This window comes from Typopeltis vanoorti, chromosome 15, assembly GCF_054136105.1.
Source record: "Typopeltis vanoorti isolate ZY-2024b chromosome 15, IOZ_Tvanoo_1.0, whole genome shotgun sequence".
NCBI lineage: Eukaryota > Metazoa > Arthropoda > Arachnida > Uropygi > Thelyphonidae > Typopeltis > Typopeltis vanoorti.
The window spans coordinates 117,008,286-117,031,904 of NC_143563.1; the positions used below are offsets into that span (position 1 = coordinate 117,008,286).

Consider the following 23,619-nt stretch of genomic DNA (forward strand, 5'->3'; position numbering starts at 1 on the left):
ATTTTATACAGACACATTTGGCCTCCCAATTCATTGAGTTTAGCATGCCTTGAGCTGTAATGACGCTCCAGATTGGCTTTTTTCATTACTGCTAACGCATTGCCACAAACTAGGCACACAAGTTGGCCTTTGACTTCAACAAAAAAAATAATCGTTTGTCCATTTCTCTTAGAAAGATCGACACTCTGCATCAACTTTTCTTTTCTTTGTAGTTGCCATTTGTAGGATGTTACACCACTTAAGTTTTAATAACTATCCTGTGTGTGTTGCCAGTGACAATTATTTTCCTTTGATCGCTGCTCTAATCCTGCATCTTGGATTTGCAACATATCCAGCGTTCATACCATTCTCATCGGCTGCTGCGGCAGCCGACAAGAAGACCTTGAGAGTCAATGCATGTGTCTGTCCTGTCATGTACTTGTATGTGTCCTGTCTATCCCGTAATGGAAGTTCCTTTCTTGTCACTCAAAATTTATATCATTATTATGATTCACTTAATATAAATTTATGTTGCTATGAAAAAAGCTCCTAGACTTATTGAATTTCATATACCACCTGCGGTTGCCTTGGCATGGCCAGACTAAATGATTTTGCAGGCCTTATAAGGCCCACGGGCCAGACGTTCCCCACCCCCCTGACCTATACGACATACTTTTGCAAAGTTTTCACTTAGTAATTCTAATATTTCGACTGATTCAGTTACCTCCCTACCATGTGCATTCATTTTGCCATATACAACTTCCTTTTATCTGCTATTGCCTTTCTTACCACACTAGTTACCCTTCTGGCCTGCACCTTGTACTGTTCATGTACCTGCAGGTCACCTTTCTTCTTAAATTCCCTCCACAATTGTTTCTCTTTTTGCAGCTCCAGCTTAATGTTAATATTCATCCATTTAACTTCCACTTGATTTACTCTCCTGACTCTAGGTATGCAGTTTGCCATTACTTCCCTCAAACACTTCTTTAGCACTTCCCATACACTATCAACATCCATCCCTTGCAGTTTTATGTGCCATGTAAATACTTACCAGCCCTGTAATTCTACATATAACCTCTCTTCCCTGAAAATCCCACACATTTAGTTAACTCCCAGGTCAAGACCATATGGTCACTCTCAATCAGTGGCAACGTTGTCGTATTCGTTATAGACAAATGCTCAGATGCAATTACTAGATTGAGCACTCTTGCACTCCTAGTATATTCCATCACATGATGTCTCAGGTAATCATCTCTTAATAACTGCATAAATTCCATTTCCTTCCTCCCATGTGTCCACTCCTGCTTCTAATCTATGTTCCCATAGTTGAAGCCTCCCCATCCTAATTATCCACCTTCCACTCAACGAGCTTATTTGACAATGCTTACTATCTTCATCATGTTTTCCATCCCCTTATCTATAGAAGCATCCAACTGTGTAATTTTTTTTCTGCTGGCCTCAATCTCACACCAGATAGTCTCAAATATGCTATTTTCAGTGGTCTCTGCAGTTGAACATCAATAACACTCACCTTCCACATTATTTTCTCACTATCTTCCCTGACACACTATCCTTCATGTTCTATCCCATTAACTATGTCATCTTCTGTTAGAAATGTCTCACTAATACCAATAACCTTTGGCCAAGATGAGCCAACCAATGCCAAAAATTCCTCCTGCTTGTTCCAAATACTCCTGGCATTAGTATACATAAAGTGCAAAAGCCCTTTAGGCCTACCGTTATCCTGACACTTTATACTAACTATTCCAGAAATTTGTAACGTGTGCTACTCTACTAACTTAGACATATTATACACACTCTTACACTCAACTGCTTCACTGATGTCTGCATATCCACTCAACGGTTTACCCCTCCCCTAAAATCTCTAGCTTCTCTGATTTTGTACATCCACTTTCACTTCATTCACAACACTTTTTCCAGCCTTCGAACACCAAATCCATTCAGATGCAAACCATCCTTCTTATATAAGTCATTTCACCTGTCAAACTCCAAACCACTGCTCCTGCATAACCTCTACATCCAGGGCCGAATCAACACCTTCTTAGGCCCCCGGCAGGAAGAGAAATGTGAGGTCCCTATCACATTTCCTAATGTTCAGTAATAATAATAAGATACTCATTGATTCTGTAGTCCCAAGTAATTCCATTGGTGGATGTGAAGGCGATATTCAAAACAAAAATAACACAACAATTCACTTCTTCCCACCCACACGCTTCCCCATAGAAAAACTAACATTATAAAGTGACTTTTCTACATTTTGATGTGGCAAAATCATGTATCAGGTAATCAAAGTTAATATTTTGTAAAATCTCATGTTCAATGATCATTAAACTTAGGTAGTTTAATTGTGACTGTGCCATGATGTTTCTTAATTCATTTTAGAAAATGAACGTTCACCACAGGCATTAGTAACCATCACTGGAAGAAAAATCCTCATAGAGATTTCCATATTAGGAAATATTGAAAATATATGTTCATTATGCATATAAGCATAAATTTTGTCAATGGTAACACAGTCTTCTTCTTCATTTGTTGTTAAGGTCTATCACGTATATTGCTTTCTTCACTGATTCTATATCCATCATCATGTGTGACCTAAAGTGGAGACATTCCATGGTTTCCACTTTTATAGAAGTGTTCTGTAGAATTAAGGTCTTCACTATAGAAGTTGACTAGATCATCACAGTGAGTTTTTATATCTTGATCATCTAAAGTATGAAGAGTTTCTAAGAAGCCAAATTTATTAAATATTTCCTTCGTACTGTTTTTCTCATGTATCCAAACTAGTTACCATGGAATCTATGATCGGTAAGTATGTGTCCATTCTAAATTTCCTGCTGCCCTTAAGTTGCACATCTGAGTTGTCCGTGTTTCTACCACCATCTACAAATGTTAGAGTGCTGCTGCACTGTTTTATTCGTTTATACAAATCCTGGCAATTCTTATCCCATGACTTTTCTTTCGCTTGGGATTCATAGTCTTCAAAACAGTTTTTTTTCTCAGTTATAAATACCTTTAAGGACTTGAGCAATTTCATAGCACTAGATAAGTTTGTGCTTTCTTTCTGGAGGGCTTAGCTCAAACTGTTAAATCATTTCAGTATGTCATTCCAAAAAATAGTCAGAAAATTTGTTTCTAGTTTGCCTCTTAAACCCCAAGCTGTAAGCCATGTTTCTGATGATTCCTGACTCCCTCCTAAATCATCCGAACTCAATCTGATTTCTTCGTAACCTTCGTATAGACCACTTACTGCATCTGCATGTGCAGACCACCGAGTTCTTGACAATTGTAATAAATTTAGTTTAATCCTTTATCCAAGTGTGAGCAACAAAGTTTGTACCTGAAAGTATCTTCAGGACTGGGGTAAGGTGGTACAACACACGGGCAACTCATTGCAAAGGTGGAGCAAGCTAACATCACTGTTATCTCAGTATTTCTCATAATGCAAAACACATCTCCTTGCGGATATGTATAATGTTATGCATTAAGGGAAGAGCCACTACCCAGACTAGTTTCGACCTTTATTGAGGTCTCTTCAGTGGGAGCCAGGCCCAAGTGGAGATACGAGGCAGAAGCATTAGCAAGGTCATTTCGGGAAATACTGAGATAGGAGTTATGTTAGCTTGCTCCACCTTTGCAACGAGTTTCCCGGTGTTGTACCACCTTACCCCAGTCCTGAAGATACTTCCAGGTGCAAACTTTGATTGCTCACACTTGGATGAAGGATTAAACTAAATTTATTATAGTCTAACCAAGTGAAAAATAAACTTTCAACTTCTTGACAATTGGTTTACCACTGTAAGCCGAGATCCCAAATGCAAAACCATTATTTCCCAATGATAAGGCAGGATGAAAAGAAATTGTAAAGATTTTGAACAAAATCAAAATAAATGGTGACATTTAAGGTACTATTTACTGCATGAACACCTACAAGGTTCAAGGAATGTCTTGCGCATGGTGTATATACAATGCATATTTATTTCGTTCCTTAATTTTAGCCTGTAATCCTGAATAATGCCCTGACATATTTGCTGCATTATCATAGGACTGACTTCTACAGTTCATTAGTGGTATATTATTTTGATCCAAAAAAGTCGTAACTAAGTCAGTGAGAATATCTGCTTTATGCCCATGAATTGGAATAAACTATAAAAATCCTTCTTTAGGAATACCTCCAGAAACATATCTTATTATAAATGTCAGATAGTCTACATGTGCGATATCAGGTGCTGAATCCACCAATATGGAATAATACTTAGCCTTCTGTACTTCAGTGACAAACACTAAACAATTCTAGACACTAAAAATTTTATAATTGCAATTATTCTTTTCAATACTTCCATACAGTACTGACGCTCACTATCGAACTGGATGACCAATTGTGTGTTTATATGGCCATTCACTTTTAGACAACTGCAGTATGTCATCATGCATTTTCTGCGTTTCGTCCCATTTTTCATGATGTGAAATGGCCTTTATTCCATGTTTCCAGTCATTGAATCCACTCATTATAAATGGGAATCAGAAGTTGAAAACAATTTACAAACAAAACTTTTCCTTTTGTGGGAGAATAAATAAGCCAGTCTCGAAGTTGAGTTTCTCCATTTGACAAATGTCGTGAAAACAGTGCCGATGTTAAATACCTAGTTTCTTTATCTGAATTGTTACTTCCTACCATATATTCTCGGGCTGACTGATTAAAGCTGCACTGATTATTTTGGCATTTGGATGGACCTTTTTGAACTCAGTACTCCTGTAAGATATGATTTGTCATTGGCCATAGTCGGGGATCTGAACTCTTATAATTGTCATTATGTGTACTTACGTTTGCTGTAGCACAAGCACAGGTTGTTTCTTCCTGTACACTATTACTGCACAAGGACTTGCTTGAAACCGAATTTCCTGGCGATTCCATATTTTCCCTTTTCCTATGAGCTTCATTTTCCTCAACAACTTCACTTTCTGCTCTTAAAAAATGCTGTTAGTTTTGGAAGTTTTTGAATAGTCTTTGCCTGTTCATTTTCTTTCGTTTGGCACAACCACTTTCGTAACGTTTCATATTGAGGGGATGCGTGTTCTCCTAATATCTCTATGACTCGCCTATAACTATTTTCAAACTAGACCAAGACAATAACATCATATACTTATCTACTAATTTAAACTTGTAAAACAGAAAGCTGAACCTGAACTGCAATGTATATATTATGGTTGGTACTCAACAATCACCTGCAGGCCACAGGAGAAGATTCATTCATTGTTGCAACATTCCAGCTATGAAAGTTGTTCGAGATTTAAAAAAATTTATTCCTTTATGTATTATATTTTGCACTGCTCGAAATAGAAATTTAGAAGTGCCGGTATACTTTCCAAGGTTTGATTTGCGTTAATTGGCTTTGGCACATAAGCATTATCAACAATGCGTTGGTCAGAAACTCATGACTGTTGACTTAGGATGCACCAAATCAAGTTAATGAAATTCCATAAAAGTGAGTAACTTATAGCTTAGCATCGAAATAAAATGAAGTTTAATCGCAGTTTTTTGTTTAACCGGGTTTCTTGTAACCAGAGTTTGAAAACGACAATCGACAAAACTAAATTAAGCTTTTCAAAGTAATTCAAAGTTCTTCCTCATAGCATTTTCATAAAATACTTTGCATCAAGTTATATTAGGGTTCTGTAATATTTTCACCGGCCCAAGTCGAGCACTGAAAATTTGTTTGTTTTCTCTATTTTAAAAAATAAGAGAATGAATACCCCCCTGAAAAGCGGGGCCACTAGGCAGTTGCCGGGTTCGCCGTTATCTTAAAACGGCCCTGTCTACATCGAGTCATTCGCTATTATCTCCCTCCTGAGAGCTCTACTCTGTCATACCACAGCAACAGACTCACTATCTTAACTCTCTCACTCTTTTCTTCTGCTACTTCCAGTAATTGTTTCATGTTCTCTCTCTCGTGCAATATTTTCTCTTTTTATATCATTCATTCCAGCCACTATGATATTTCTTTCAAACTACTCTTTTGTGGTCTAATAGCCTCACTAACGTTATTAGTTTTCGCACTCAGAAAGCATGATTTTCTCAAACTCTCGTCAATCACACCTTTTATGACTTGATTTTTCTTTCTCTTAATTCTCTCACTCTTTTCTTTGGCTACTTCCAGTAATTCTTTCAAGTTTTCTCTCATGCCATACTTTTCTCCGTTTAAATCATTCATTCCAGCCACTATGATAATTTCTTTCACCCTACCCTTTTGTGGTCTAATAGTCTCACTAACACTAACTTGGTCTTTCTTTCTTTCTCATGCTCTCATTTATGTTACATTTTAATAATGAATATAAACAAATTATATATTATTATTATATAGTGCCTCCAGGAATCCAAAGACTCATTGAGGAAGGGCACATGCTCTACAACTCTCCAGCTCCACCACTCCACCAACTGCAACTACCTTCATATACACACCAACACCAACCATCGTGACTAGTAATTTCACAGACAATCACAAACATCCATGCCCACGGCAGAATTCGAACCTGCAGTCTTTTGGCTGGAGTGGATGTGCTAACCACTTGGCCAACCAGGCTGGCATATAATTGCAGAAAATAATCTGTGATACTTCTTTCTCAACTTTCGAAGTTTTCATATCCACAATAACGGTTCAAATTCTACATATTCTATTAGTTATGCCACTGCAATCAGTTGTGCCTTGAGCATCAAAAGATATTAGCCAGAGTTGCTTTGATACTGTTATGGTCAGGATCGTTGGCAGATTAGATCGTGCCCTGAGGCAAACAATTAAATATCGCCCCTGATGGATTACAAGACAAAAATATAAGAAAATCTATAAGATATCTCACAAAAAAAGTTTTAAGCTCTTCTAAATTTAAATGAAAAGCTTTGTCTGCCTCTATCGATATAGTTGCTAGACTAAGCAATCATTCTTTGGTGTTGGCAAATAATTTTTAAACAGTTTAAGCTTGGAAAAACTTCTTTCCACACTTGCCACGCTAATAGGAATTGTTAGCATAGTGATACCGCAATACCTACTGCAATATAGCTGAACGAGCGCCTGCCATGCCGTGAGGCAGGCTGCCTCTATGCTACACCCTGTCGACAGTACTGGTAATGGTATGAATGTTCTTGTGATGAGGAAACGATACTATAATGAAAGCAGTATGGCAGTGATTGAAACCCCAGTATAACTACACTCTATGCTATCCTGTGTAACATGCTGTCACAAAATCATCTGCAGATGATCTAGGTACTGGTCTAGGTATCGTACTTAGAAAAGTAGCCACCATACTATGATCCAGAGAAATCAATCTTTCAAATGCTTTCTGTGCTTTAGAAAGGTTTTTGATGCTTGAATATATATAATCCCTCTTACTAGTCATATTCCATTACTTAGAATCATAATTGGCATGCTCCACTAGTTTTGACAAGGCAAAAATACAATTATGCCAAATCATGATATAAAAATCAGTATTACGTAAAAAAATTGAATAAACTGAAATCTCTCTTCTCATTTTGTTAATCAACTAAAATTTCACTCAACATGAGTGAGTGACGAATGCTTTGTCCATATCCTGACTTATGCTTTAAAGATACTTGTGCCATAATGATGAAGGTTGTGTACACATACAGAAATATTAATTAAAACAAATAACTTTATTTGCCAGATATTTCAATCTGAGAAATATGTCATCTTTAGTGGCAGGCTAGTATGAACAAGGTAGAACATTAACTGTGAATTTAAAAACAATGGAGCTATGTAATGATAAAATGAGATGTATTAATGTGATATTTAGATGGCACAAAACTATTGACTGCTGATAAGAATAAGACTTTTCCAGATTTTTGGCAAGGCAGTTCTAATTTAAAGGATGATAGAGTAGGGCTTCTGTGGTCTCTTTGAATAAACACTTGAATACGCAGCAGCATCGGTGGGGTAGGTCAACCACAGAATCTTCTGACATTCTCAGTCAGAAGATTCTGTGGTTGGGGGGGTCAATATTTCATGATATGCTAAACCACATTTCTCAGATTTATTATTAGTGATATATAAATGGTGTTGCTGTAATATATATATCATTATCATCATCATCGTTCGTTTATTTATAATTTTACAATTATAAATAGGGAAACAAATCAAAACAAATAAGTAGTCCGTGTACATTAAGATAGGACTTGGAGGTTGTTGTGAAGTGAAGGAAAACCATGCTTCTCCGTCATATGCTAATTGATCTCTGATGCAGAGAGAGTTGGGCGGGAAATGGGGAGAATATTGTATTTCCAATATGGAGTTCGGGGTCTGCCTCTTTTTCTACATTTTTGCCAGTAACTTCCATGAGTCGGAGAAAGTCTACAAACCGAGATAGTGCTACTGAGTACAGGACAGCCGACACGCATACTCGAAGACCATATAGAGTATGTGAAAAATCAGCAATGTGGTCAGCAAAGGACATGAAACACGTAGTCACCCTCAACATAAGATCATTATACTGACCTGGAAAATTGCAATTAGTCCAGAAAAATGTAAAAAGACTGAAATGGGGTATTTTAGGTTTATCAGAGACATACTGGTGTGGAGATGGATTCATGGATTTACCAGAAGGAAGACTATACTTCTCAGGAAGAAAAGATAACATACACAGAGAAGGAGTTGCATTATTAATCGAGAAGAAACTTACACACTCAGTAATTGAAATAAAACCAGTGTCTCCTAGAATAATCACAGGCAAATTTCAAGCAAAAGAAAAAGGTCAAACAATTAAAATAATCCAAATATATGCACCAGACAGTAACCATTCAGAGGAAGAAATAGAAAATTTCTATGAAGAACTACAACAGGAAATAGATAATTCCAAAAATAGAGAACTCATGATAGTGACGGGAGATTTTAACACTAAAATAGGACTTCACAGCAGACAAAAAAGATCTGATGGGGAAATTTGGATACAGAGAAGAACAATTACTCCACTTCATTAAGCAAACGAGCTAATGATTGCAAACACATTGTTCTATCAACGCCCTAATAATAAATATATGTCCCCCCCCACCCCCCCCCCCCCCCACCCCCCCCCCCCCCCACCCCCCCCCCCCCCCACCCCCCCCCCCCCCCACCCCCCCCCCCCCCCACCCCCCCCCCCCCCCACCCCCCCCCCCCCCCACCCCCCCCCCCCCCCACCCCCCCCCCCCCCCACCCCCCCCCCCCCCCACCCCCCCCCCCCCCCACCCCCCCCCCCCCCCACCCCCCCCCCCCCCCACCCCCCCCCCCCCCCACCCCCCCCCCCCCCCACCCCCCCCCCCCCCCACCCCCCCCCCCCCCCACCCCCCCCCCCCCCCACCCCCCCCCCCCCCCACCCCCCCCCCCCCCCACCCCCCCCCCCCCCCACCCCCCCCCCCCCCCACCCCCCCCCCCCCCCACCCCCCCCCCCCCCCACCCCCCCCCCCCCCCACCCCCCCCCCCCCCCACCCCCCCCCCCCCCCACCCCCCCCCCCCCCCACCCCCCCCCCCCCCCACCCCCCCCCCCCCCCACCCCCCCCCCAGGCCTTCGCACCACCTTCAAGCCTCATGTCAAGCTGGCAACTCTGATCCGCTCACCAAAGGATAAACTTCACCCTTTAGCACACCCAGGAGTGTATGAAGTTCCATGTGACTGTGACTTGGCCTATTATGGGCAAACAGGAAGATCAGTGAACATCCGCCTGGAAGAACATGAAAGATACATTCGCTACTATTATTATGGCAAGTCGGGACTGGCAGACCACGCTTTGGACACTCCTTCACACAGGATTAGATGGAGGAAAACGAATGTGCTATTTAGGAGTCGTTATAGATCTGAAAGACTATTTTTTGAGTCAGCAATGGCTTTGAAGAATTCTCCCAACCTTAACAAATATGGTTGCATTAATTTACCAAAAATTTGGGAGACGGTTATCCTAAGAAAAACTCCTGGATAACTGCCTTTTTTTTTTTTTTTTTTTTTTTTCATTAGAGGGCGCCAAAAATAGGACTTTAGATCTTTTGTCTTTCTGCAATTATATTGTTTCACTCACTCAGTCGCGTTTACATGTGTGTTGTGCTCTGATGATGCTGAGTTGAAAATCAGCGAAATATTAGCGTTAATAAAACATCCTTGTTGATAAAAGTGTTTGTGGTGTTGTTAATACCGTGAAAAATAAGTCATGAGCAGTAAAGATAATAAACAACAAGATGACTGAAACCAGGAATACTGAAGATATAAGAAAAATCTGGTCAAACCATTTTAAGACTATCTTTCACCAAGGAAACAAAACTACAATGCCAACAATAGAAGAAAATAATGACTACCCAAAAATTTTACAAGAAGAAGTTAGATACGCAATAAAACAGATGAAAAACAATAAGGCACCAGGCATTGATACTATCCCTACTGCACTGTGGTCATATGGAGACAGCACATCAATAGAATATTTAACAATCCTATTCAATAAAATACTACAAACAGGAGAGATCCCAGATGAACTGGAGAACTGGAAAGATCATCCCAATATACAAGAAAGGAGACAAAAGAGACTGCAAAAATTACAGACCAATCAATTTACTCTCCCACACCTATAAAATATTCGTAAAAATTATACAAAATAGATTAAAAAATACCTATGAAGAACTGATAGGAATAGAACAAGCTGGTTTCCAATGAAACTATTCAACAATAGACCAGATTTTCACATTGCACCAATTAGCAGAGCTCAGCTTTGAAGACCATAAAGAACTATATTGTTGTTTTGTGGACTTTAAAACAAGCTTTCGATAGCATCAATAGAGAAATCCTTCTTAAAGTTCTACTAGAAAAAGCAATAGATAAATATATAATACAGTTTCTGATAAAATTTTACTCTAAGTATTAGGCACGGGGATAATGGGCAAGGATGCCCATTATCTCCATGCCTATTCAACTTATATCTAGATGAAGTTGTAAAGAAGGCAATAGACAATGAGCCTGGAATCAATGTCAATAGTTTAAACATAAATAATATCAAATTTGCAGATGATCTCATCCTTATTGCAAGAACCCCAAATGAACTACAAAGGTTGATAAACAAGTTAAACGAAACCTGTAAAATATATGACATGACAATAAATATACAAAAGACAAAAGTGATGAAAACAGGGAGGAACAGAACTACCATCTCAGCCACCCTAAATGGAGTACAAATAGAACAAGTAGACAACTTCATATATCTTGGATAAAAACTAACAGAAACAATAGATGAACTCGAAACAATCAAACACAGAATAGCAACAGGATGGACCACCATAGAAAAATTACGGAAAATCTGGAAAACAAACAAGATATCTAAGCTAGCCAAAATCAAATTATATGAATCAATAATTATACCAACAGTCATCTATGGAGCAGAAGTGTGGACAGTTAAGAAAACAGAGGAGAAAAAAATTACCGGCATTTGAAATGAAATGCTTAAGAAAAATAAATAGAACAAGTTGGATAAAAAATAAAACAAACAGCAAGGTCAGACAAGAATTATTGTATAGAAAGACAATAACAGAAAAAGTTAGAAAACAACAACTGAGATGGTTTGGCCACACTGTATGCATGGATGCGTAAAATATGGCCAAATCTGTATATTCCCTCCGTAGAATACAGCAATCCCTCGATTAGTAATGCGTTCTTTAAAACATGCACATTAATCGAAAACGCACTAATCGAATATAATAACCTATGGGAAAAAGTATAATTCGTTCCTCAAATTTCTTTTTTTAACCTTAATTTTTTTATAAGAGAATTAAGGTATGTCTGAGGGCCTAGTTAAAGGAAACCATGAAGCTGAAAGACAATAAAATGTATTCAGAATATAAATTTTATTATTCTACTTCTTAACAAAGAATTTAGCTAATGTAGTTTGGCATGCATTTTGTTTCTTTTTTTCATACAACTGATGGCAAGCCCCTATTGCCTCTTCTACTCTTCTGCAAATTTTACTACTTCTCTCTTCATCAGGTTCAGCCTCTAAGCATTGCTGCTTAAAAACTTTGATTGTACAAAAAATATTTTCAAACTGTTTCTGTGAAATCTCTTTTGCCTGACTATCAGTGGTTAAATTTTCTTCATATTCTTCAGGATCTTCCCGCTGTGCATCTAAATTTAGCAGGTCAGAATCACTCAATTCTTCAGAATGAGATTTAATTAAATCTTGGACGTCATCATTGAAGGGGAGAAAGAAATAAAGGACGTACGAATTGGTTGCCAACATGAGAAATCACGTGCTTTATAGATAAAATTTCCCAACTGTTATACAAGCAAAATAGCTACCACCTTTAAAAACTACAATGTTCATAAAAGAGAAGTTAATTTTCCGACGTGTAATAATAAACAATTCATCCCAGAAGACAGATTGATTACCCTATTATCGAATGGATTCTCCTTTTTGTGACGTGCAGAAGTGTCAAAGGGTCTCAAATCTGTGGGCATACTATAGCAGACGACATAAATTTTAGCAGTAAAAATTTGGAACATAGTATAATATGGTATAATAATAATAATGTACGTGGAAGTAGCGTATGCCATTAAAAATAACTTTGTAATCTGTCTACTCTTTCACATATATAAAATCATGAACAGAGTAATACTGAACAGAATCCAAAACACTCTCGAAGACAACTCCAGTAGAGAGAAGGCAGGATTCAGAAGAGGCTTCTCCACAACAGATCATATCCAAGTCATTTCACAACTAACAGAAAAATGCAGAGAATACTGAATCCCTCTATGTTTCCTCTTTATTGATTTTAAAAAAGCATTTGATACCATAGAACACAATGCAGTCATTAGTGCCTTACTGGAAATAAATGTAGATCCTACTTACATCCACATGATAAAAGAAATTAACAAAAATCAGACCACATAAATAACCCTATTTGATCAACCTATAAATATAGATATAAAGAGAGGGGTCAGTCAAGGCGATGTAATCTCCCCAAATCTATTTACCAGCACTTTAGAATCCACTCTGAAAAAAATAGACCTAAAGGGAGGAATAAGCATAGATGGTGAAAAACTACAAATCTTTATGATTGCAGATGATCTAGTACTGATATCCCACAACCCAAAAGACCTAGAAGAAATGGAGGAAAAAATATACACAAACAGCAGTAAGATAGGCTTAGAAATTAATCTAGAAAAAACAAAATGGATCAAAAACATCTATACAAGTGACAGTCACCTAAGTATTGATGGTATCCCTATAGAACGGATTGACTCCTACAATTACTTAGGACAAACAATAAAAATAAATAATGATTTATCTGAAGAACTAGCAAAAAGAAAGAAAGCTGCATGGCTATCATTCAACAGACTAAAAGAAACACTTACTGATCCAAATTTTGACATCTCTGCGAAGGCAAAACTATTTAATAGTGAACATGACAAGAAAAGAAGAAGAAACGCTCAGAATAACTAGCATGCAATAGAACGCAGGATTTGTAACATCAGCAAAATGGAACATTAGAAACACGGAACTGAGAAAGAGATCAGGCATAAAAGATGTAATAACTGCAGTATATGAAAGCAAGATGAAATGGGCAGGTCACATAGCCAGACTCAGGGATAATAGATGGACATATAGAATACTCAACTGGCAACCAAGAATAAAGAGAAAAGCAGAAGACCATCTACAAGATGGGAAGATCCACTAATGAAATCTGTGGGTATAACATGGAAGAGAGAGACTCAAGATCGAGATCGTTGGAGGCATCTTTGTGACCTGCACTCATGGAGAAATCCTGAGTGAAACAAAGGTCCATTAAGGTAATCAAGGTTCTGGCATGTGAGACTTGTAATAGTCAGAAACATGTATTTTTTGCTGGGAGAAGTGTTCCTGCTACATAATGCATTAGATGTTGAGAAGTTCTAGCTTGAAATGCTATGGACTACAGCACACAATACAAGCTCACTGTAGTAATATTTTTTATAATGCAATTTTTTGAGATGGATGATGTGCAGACTGCTGCTGTATATAGCAATTAGTGAAGGTGGGTTTATGGTAGATGGGGGATAGTTAGTTTACCAGAAAGAGAACATAAAAGTCTCTTTAACAAAGCCAGTTTACTGTCCTTTTCTATTATACTTATAGAAAGTCTCATTCTTATCAGTCATCAACGGTTTCAGGTCATCTATAGATCAATTTACTACATCTGTTTACAATTTACTTCCTTCATACTAGTCTGTCAGTGAAGATGAGTTGTTAGTCTTGGGTTGAAATATTTGGCAAATAAAGTTATATGTCTTAATTAATATGTTCTTTATCTACATGTACACAACCTTCATGTCTCGGCTATAATTTTAACACTCCCAGTTTAATACATTCACTCCCACACTAAATAGTAAACACCTCAGGACCAGCAGCTAATTATATTATTGAAATACGATCCACACGAACATTCCTTTCTCCTATAAAATACAAAAATTCTTATATTCCAAGCACCTCTTTGAATGTATTGTGTCTGTAACATCACACATTATCAGTTTCCATCTACAACAGCTCTCAATATTTTACACCATATTGAATATGCTCTTTCGTCTCTCCACCTTCAGCATTCTGTTCCTGGTAGACTCAAATCTCCAGCCTCATATTTTATATTATAACTCAAATCATATATACAAAATATAATATTCTTTCTTTGACATTTTTAGACTTCCTTATAGCTTGTCTTTATTATTATTTTTATTACAAGCTTAGAGCAAAGTGGAAGAACTGTGGCCAATTCAACAGAACAGCACCCACAAGAATACTCAGAAAAACATATGGCAGAAATGGAACATCGATGAGAAAGTTATTGGTGTAAATCTGAGAGAGAGAGACTGACACACTGCATTATTTATGCAGAAAAGAATTGCTTTGAGTGACTACTCTACACACACAGTGTGTGTGTGTGTGTGTGTGTGTGTGTATACATGCACAGGGGCGAGAAAACAAGCACAATTATCACAGTAATACCTGAATAACAAATTTCCATTAATTATTTTAATGAGTGATCTTTCTATGTATATCTTTCCTTCACCATATTCTCCTGCTTGCTTGTCCTTCCCCCCTCACTCCATCTTCCACTTACTTTCATTAGTAAATCTCCCCTCTGACCGCCAAATTAATTTTTTAAATTGACTAGAGAAATTTAAAGTTTAATTTTAAGAGAATTTCATCAAAGTGCATTTCTTTAAATGTAAGATGACTATACAAATTTGAAAAACAAAATTAAATTTTATTAGCTCTTAATTTAAAAACAAATTAACTGAATATGCAAACTATATAAAACAAAACAAAAGGTAAAAGTGCATAAGACATACCTTGTTCGAGACACTTGCGAAGATTAAGTAAACTATGAAAAGACAAGGATGCAACATGGGGTTTTCCCCATCTATCAACCCCTTCTTCAACATCTTCTTCATACTTTATCCAACGAGCAGTCTCCTTCCATTCTAATCTTCCATCAAATGCTACCTCCAGTTCATCAAGTTCAACAAAGATCTTGGGGAAAGAAAAAAAAATGTTGAGGGACTTCTTAATTTTTGAACGAAAATAACAAATCTTCAAGAGCATAAAGCTTTTTTAAATTTTCATAAGGTACTACTTTATGGTATTCACATAAGGTACTACTTTATGGTATTCATACAACAGATTGTATGAGTGGGCAATAGTAAGTGTAAGGGTCTGAAATTTGGTAGACAACAATAGGTTGCAAAGTATACACTTGACAGGGAACTTTTGGAGAAGATTAAGGAGATAACAGACCTTCAATTGGGTGGATAAGAATCTGAAGCTCAGAGGTCACATTGCACAAGGTGTGAAGACATCACATCGGATTATGGCAATGAAGCAGAGGACCTTAACTTGTAGAAATAAAGAGGTTCTGGTTTCACTGTATAAAGTCTTGATCAGGATTTGTATGGATTATTGTGCACAGATTTAGTCCCCTGGTTTTCATGGTGATACTGGAAAGAGTACAGAGAAGACTGACTAAGGTCATAACTGGTCTTTGGAATGTTGGATATGAAGACAGACTGAAGGACTGCAGTTTGCAAAGACTTGTGAATAGGAGAAAGAGGGGATACGATTGAGATATTTAAGTTGGTAAAGGGTTGTTACTGCATTAATGTGGAAGAATTTTTTCATAGAATGGGAGAAGGCAGTTTGAACAAGGAAACAGAAGCTGTATAAGGAGAGTGTGAGCAGGGGCATAAGGAACAAGTTCTTTGCATGAGAGTAGTTGGTGAGTGGAATGCATTGCTTGACATTGTGGAGATAACAATTGAATGAGTTTAAAGTGCAATTTGATGGGCTTTTTGTGTGTAACAGTGTTTGCCTGTCAGCATGAACTTTTGATTCCATATAGAGCTGGCATTAATAATAATAATAATAAAATAAAGTGGAGGTAGAGCAAGTAGATGAACAGAAAAGAAAAGATCTATTGATATTTCTTCACACAGATGGGAGTTGTAGTCCTGGGGATAAATAGTATGAGAAAGAGTGTTCCAGAAAGATAATTAGAATGACAAACTATAAAGTTTGAACTGAACTGTGTATAGGTCTACCAGCATAGCTTGTCTTTGTTATTATTATTATTACAAGCTTAGAGCAAAGTGAAAGAACTGTAGTGACCAATTCAACAGAACAGCACCCACAAGAATACTATCAGAAAAACATATGGCAGAAATGGAACATCGATAAGAAAGTTATTGGAGTAAATCTGAGTGAGAGAGAGAGAGAGAGAGAATGTCATCTATTTTCCTGGAGGGATTCTTGCATTTTTAGGGAAGGTTTGGTGCATTATCCCAAATGCGAGAGCAGTATACTAAGATAGGAAGGATTTAGGATTTACAGTGTTGGTTGTACAGGTGAGAAATACTGTGAGAATAAAAGAACAATGCCAAGTTTACTAAAGACTGGGGTGTGAGTCATCCCAAAATGAGAAATCTGATCTCTATACTGTATTTTCATAGCATGGAGATCAGAAAGCAAATAGCAAAGAGATCGGAGTTAAAGGGGCTAATTATGGAAGATCTTGAAGCTTTGAATGGCTATGCACTACAAAGATTATCAAATGAAGAAGAGGAATGTACTGTTTTATAAATGCTATGAACAGGAGCCATGGTCAGTGAGAGAGAGAGAGAGCGTGACAGAATCACTTTATTAAGATTTGATGTTATATTGGCTTTCCACTTCAACCAAAACTCAATAAGGCTGATTCTATGTCAGTTCATTCCATTCTGAAAATAGTTATCCAGAAAATGAACATTTAAATTAAATTTTTATTTAATATTTTACTGCTATAACTAATTAATAAATAAACAGATACACGAATTTTAATTTTCATTGTTTCCCGTTTAGCTGCACCCTACAACCTTTTGCATCTGATGATGCTGGTGTTACAATAGAGAAAAATAAACTTTAAAGTTTTCAATAAACTTTAATTCTTTTTTCCCAATGTACATCTTACCCATTATCATCAATGATAATGTTATAAGGATGCATGAGCTTGAAAACATGTACTCATACAATTCCAGGTTCAAGATCTATAATCAGTATCTCGAAGTAGTGATCTCACTTAGCAGGATGATAATAACCTAATGAACGTCAATGAACTAAAATGCACTTTGAAGTAAAGGAGCCTGTGGGACTTTGCTATTGAAATGAAACACATAAGCAAAGTGAAAATGATAAACAATTTAACTAAATTAACAAGCATCTGAGTAACATAAAACATCTTCGGTGCATTTAAACTACGAGAACAAGGATTTTAAATTAAACAGATTATCACTATATGTTGCAACAGTGGCTCAGTTGAGAAGCACATCTCTGAACTGAAGATAACATTGATGTTCAGAAATTTTCATTATCTTCAGTTCATTAAACCAAAGAAGTTCTGATTAGCTCAGCATGGAGCTGATCCCCAGTCATTTGAAATAATACGAAACTACTTGGCTGAAACAGATTTAAATTATGAATTCTCTTCAAAAAGAAAACTTAAGTCTTGCACAGTAATGGATGTCCATTACCAAGATTTGAGAAACTGTAATTTCCAAATGCTTAAAAAGATTCCCTTTCTCTCAATCTTAAGTTCCTTAGAGTGTTAAAGATTAAACTGCAGTATACATACACTGACTGCATCTAAAAGGATATCCAATGTTATAGCATGTGACAACCTGAATTTGAATTGAATTTCCTAATATATTCTTAAGTGCTTATTTAAACATTGTTTGTTGCACATGCTTAATAAAAAAAATATTAATGGTTTCTTGGGTTAGCGTCGGAATCGAATGCATAATGGTGAAAGACAAAATGAAGCTAAGTTTTCATTACTGTATTTAGTTATATTTCATTTTATTTAGTGTACTTAAATGTTTTGTTTTGCTTGTAAATATTTGTACTTTTTTTCTTATTTATTTAACAGAATTTATTAATTGAATAAATAACAATTACTCTACTCAGCAGTAAGGAATGATGGCGGATTCAGCTGCAGTCACAAGTGGCATATCGCCAAGTCCTCTGCGAATTAAGAACTCTATTACAAGCAATATCATAAGGGACTTTGTGGCATGCAGTACTTGCAGCATGTATGCGTCTCAGGAATTGGATATGTAGCTTGTGAAAGAGAGCATATGTGTGCAAAATGCAGGCAGTGGGAGGAAATAAGTGCATTCGAGATATCAATATCCGTCCTTGTTGCTCCATGAACGGGAAATGAATGTAGAAAGACAAGTAGTGTGGTAGGAGAGAATGAAAAATAAAATATATGAATGAGAAAATATGAATGAGAAAATAATAGTTGATAGTGTGGAAGGCGTGAGTGACTGTGAAAGTTTAGGAGATGGTTTTGTTTGGGAGAGTGAATTTAGATTAAGAGTGACTGACCTGCAGAGGGAGATAGATGAGCAGAAAGAGGAGGTGGAATGTCTTGTGAATGAGAGCAGAAGTATGAAAGATAAGATTAGGAGAATGGAAGAGATAAATGCAAGCCAAATCAGAGTAGGGGAGAGAGAGAGAGAGAGAATTTTGGGAGAGTTAGAAGAGGAGAGAGAGGAAACAGTAGAAGAGAAGGAATGAGTGAGAGGTATGGGAGTGCTAGAAGAGGACAGAATGGAAACAGTAGAAGAGAGGGAATGAGAGAGAGGTATGGGAATGCTAGCATATGAGAGGATGGAAACAGTAGGAGAGATGGAATGAGAGAGAGAAATGGAAGTGCTAGAAGAGGAGAGAATGGAAACAGTAGGAGAGACGGAATGAGAGAGGGATATAGAAGTGCTAGAAGTGGAGAAAATGGAAACAGTAGGAGAGAGGGAATAAGAGAGATGTATGAGAGTGCTAGAAGAGAAGAGAATGGAAATAGTAGGAGAGAGAGGGGTATGGGAATGCTAGAAGAGAGAATAGCAGTAGAGGAGAGGGAATGAGAGAGACCTATGGGAATTAAAGAAGAGGAGAGAATGGAAACAATAGGAGAGAGGGAATGGTAAGAGGTATAACGAATGACAACTCAATGATCCATGGTGTTCAAGTTGGATGCGTGAGGACTGTTTGCCAGGAGGAACAATAGAAAGGTGTGGCTATGGCAATTAAGAGAGGTGAAAGGGTGGATGAGATGATTATGATGGTAGGAACAAATGAATTGAGTGGTAATGTAAGTCGGGCAGCGAGAGATATGAGATTTTTGCATGAGGCTGTACGGAAGAAGACAGAGAGAGGAAAAATAGTGTGCGTGTTGTCTAGGTATGATAATGATGAGCTGAGCAGAAGAACGGTGATATTGAGTAAAAGCGAGAATGTGTGACGAGAGAGGACTGTTATATGTGGATGCTTGGAGTGCGTTTGAGAAAGGAGAGGAATTGTATGCGAGAGACCACTTACATTTGAATGAGTATTAGTATAAAGCATTTATAAGCTTTATACTAATGCCAGGAGTATCTGGAATAAGGGAGAGGAATTGGTGGTGGAGATAGCACCAGCCTGGCCAAAAGTTATTGGGATCACTGAGACGTGGTTGACAGAAGGGGATATAATAACAGGAATAGAAGTCGCTGTTTTTTCGTCAGGATAGGAGGAGAAAGCATGGTGGTGGGGTACTGCTTATGATAAGTGATGACCTATGTCCTCTAAAAGTGGAGGCTTTGGAAGGAAGTGAGACAAATGATTTTGAGAGCATATGGTGTGAGATAGAGGTAGGTAGGCAAGACAGGATATTTAGTAGGGAGTTGCTACAGACCTAGGAGCACAGAGGATGGGGACCAGGAAATGTTTAACAGTTGAGTTTGGCAAGTGCAAGAAGAATGATTGTTATGGGAGATTTTAACTACAGTAGTATAAATTGGGGAGAGGAAGATGCATGTAGCAATAAGGGAATGGAATTTCTAGAATTCTTGAGAGACAAATGTCTTAGGCAACATGTAACAGAGGTTCAAGAGTTTTGGATTTCGTTATAGCATAAGAAGAGTTGATAATAACTGAGATGACATCTCTCCCACCAGTTGGAGAGAGTGACCATATGGTTTTGATTTGGAAAATGAATAGACATGCAGGAATATCAAAGAGATGGGAACTTATGTGGAATTATAAGCAGGTGATTATAATAGTCTTTGACGTCAACTTCGAGAAGTTTCATGGAGGGAGGAATTGGAAGGCCGGGATATCATTAGTGTGTGGGAAATTGTGAAAGAATATTTGTTAGCAGCAATGGTAAGTTGTATACCACGAGTGAAGTAGAGGACACAATTTTGGAGTAAAGTGGATGACAAACAATATTAAACAAGAATTGCACGCGAAAAAGAGGGTATGGAAGAGATATAAGGAGACAGGTGAAGAGAAGATGCATGAAGAATATAAGACACAGGCCAGAAGAGTGACTAGTGTGGTAAGGAAAGCAAAACTGGAATATGAGAGGAGATTGGCCCTAAGATCCAAAGAAAATCCTAAGGAATTTTTTTTTAGCTATGTGGCCAGTAAGAGGAGAAATGACTGTGGAAGAATGATATTGTAGGACAAAAATGGGAATAAAGTGACTGATGCAGAGGACATAGTGGAATTGTTCAATGAACACTTTATTGGAGTATTTCATCCTAGAGGAGTCAGTTTTAATGCTAGAGGGATAGGGCTGGTTCGAGGTTTAGAGGTACAGGAGGAGAGTATGTTTCAGATACTGAGTACTCTGGATGTCAGTAAAGCTTTGGGACTGGATGGTATTTCACCAAGAGTCTTAAGAGAATGTGCTAGGGAACTGACAGTACCTTTAACCTGGCTTTTCAATGAAAGTCTGGCTGTGGGAAAGGTGCCAAGGGAATGGAAGGAAAGTAAGATAGTGCCATTGCATAAGGACAGTAGCAGACTGGAAGTGTCTAATTATAGGCCAGTCTGTGTGTCATCAGTAGTTGTTAAGATCTTGGTGAAAGTAGTGAGGGATCATATACAGAATTGGACAGATGAGGGTAATGTTATCTGTGAGAGTGAACATGAATTTGTGAAAGGATGCTCTTGTTTTAGCAATATGCTAGCCTTTTATAATAAAGTTACAAGAACATTAGATGAGGGAAAGGCATATACTGCAATTTTCTTAGACTTAGCGAAGGCATTTGACAGGGTGCCACATGATAAGCTGATATTTAAGTTGCAGCACATGGGTCTGGATGTCAGATTGGTCAACTGGATTCAAGATTGGCTGTCTGATAGGTATCAGAGAGTTGTGTATGGTGGAGCAGTTTCAAGGAGACAGAGGGTTACAAGTGGCGTCCCACAGGGTTCAGTACTAAGGCCTATATTGTTTAACCTTTATATCAATGACATTGCCAGTGGACAGCAAGGGAATATTCAGTTGTTTGCAGATGATGCTAAGTTGGGAAGGATTATTAGTAATAGTGCAGATGTGGTAGCCTTGCAAGAGGATATTAATAAGCTAGATATATGGGCAAATGAATGGGGGTTGTCAGTTTAATGCAGCAAAATGTAAGGTCTTGAGGTTTGGGAAACATCGATGGGATGCTGCATTCTCTATGGGAGGAGTTATACTGGAGGAAGTAGGGGAGACAAGCGATCTGGGGGTTGATGATTGACATAAACCTGAAATTTAAGGGACATATTGCAAAGGTGGTGAAAGTAACACAGAGGATTGCTGCAATTATGAGAAGGACACTGACCTGCAGAGATAAAAGGGTTATCATTCTGTTGTATAAGTCTCTGATCAGATCACACTTATACTGTTGTTCTCTGATTTGGTCCCCAGGATTTCAAGGAGATAAATTAACTGTGGAAAGGATACAAAGACGGATGACAAAGATGGTTTTAGGACTGTACAAGGATACTTGTGAAGATCGGCTGAGGGAATGTGGACTGCAGAGTTTGGTGGATAGAAGAAGGAGAGGTGATATGAATGAGACATTTAAACTGTTGAGAGGTGGTTACAGGGTTGACACTGGGGAGTTCTTTCGCTTGGTTGAACAGCGGGAAGGAGTCATGACAAGGGGCCATCCCTGGAAGTTACGAAAGGAAACTGTGAGAAAGAGGGTGAGGAGTGGTTTCTTTGCATGGAGGGTGGTTGAACCGTGGAATGCATTGCCTGATGGAGTGGTGAGAGCGAGAATGGTCAATGAGTTTAAGGAGAGGTATGATAGACTTTGTGTTTTTTGGGGGGTGGAGGGGCCTCCCCTCGATGAATCTTGACAGACTTTATGTTCTTAGGAAGGACCTACCACAATGAGTCTTTTGACTCCATGGAGGCCTGAATAATAATAAAAAAAAATAATAATAATAATAAAAAATTAAAAATACAGAAATAAGAACAAAAATAATGCAGTAAACAAAGTAATTTGATAAGAACATGGATTATTAATCAAGTGTCAAGACTACTACTTTTTTTGGGGCATCAAGGGTGGGAATTTTTTTTTTTTTTTTTTCGGATTTACATGCAGAATTACAGTCTCAAATATGTTCTGGATCCCTCCCCCCACCCCATCCATACCAGGAGTTTTCCGTAACTCATTAGCAGATTCCCAGAATAATAATATTACTTTTAAACAGTAGCCTTTTTAAGGTAACAATCTTTCTTCAACTAACTACATCGAACAAATTGTTACCCTGAAAAGATTAATTCAAAAGTAATGACTGATTATTCTGGTAATATGCTGATATTTTTTAAATCTAAAAAAGTATGAATGTACAAAACTTCTAAAATAATAAAAAATAATAATGGATATTATTTCTGGGAAAATTCCCATGTCACTCCTGTTAACAAACTATTATATTTACGGCTATTTTGCCTGCTTTTGTCATTGGCTTTTTATTCACGGATTCTTAGGGCATTGTAGATGTAAATTTACCAATAAATATATGTAGCATAAAGGAAAAGAAATTTGCATATACCTTTTTCTGTGTGCTGTGGCTTTTCTTCTTTCAGCGATGTGCAAACTACTGTGTGTGTGGGGGGGGGGGGGTTAGGCAATGTGGGAGAATTAAAAGAGAAATGGAAAAAAAACCCGGGTTTTTTTGAATAATATATATATACACATGTATATTATAATGGATGGGCGGAGCATTTTTTATATTTATATAGGATGGGAAAGGGTGAAGGGGGTTGAAAACAGCAA

General features: G+C 37.7%; 1 protein-coding gene across 6 annotated transcripts in view; it reads right to left on the minus strand.

Moving 5' to 3' along the window:
- Positions 1-23,619, minus strand: part of Ae2 (anion exchange protein Ae2) — an 834,322-nt gene that overhangs the window by 405,548 nt on the left and 405,155 nt on the right. For all 6 annotated transcript variants that reach the window (XM_090404845.1, XM_090404844.1, XM_090404848.1 and 3 more), the window contains one exon: positions 15,343-15,523. In XM_090404845.1, the coding sequence (XP_090260971.1) occupies positions 15,343-15,523 (181 nt within the window). The remainder of the gene's footprint in view (positions 1-15,342; positions 15,524-23,619) is intronic.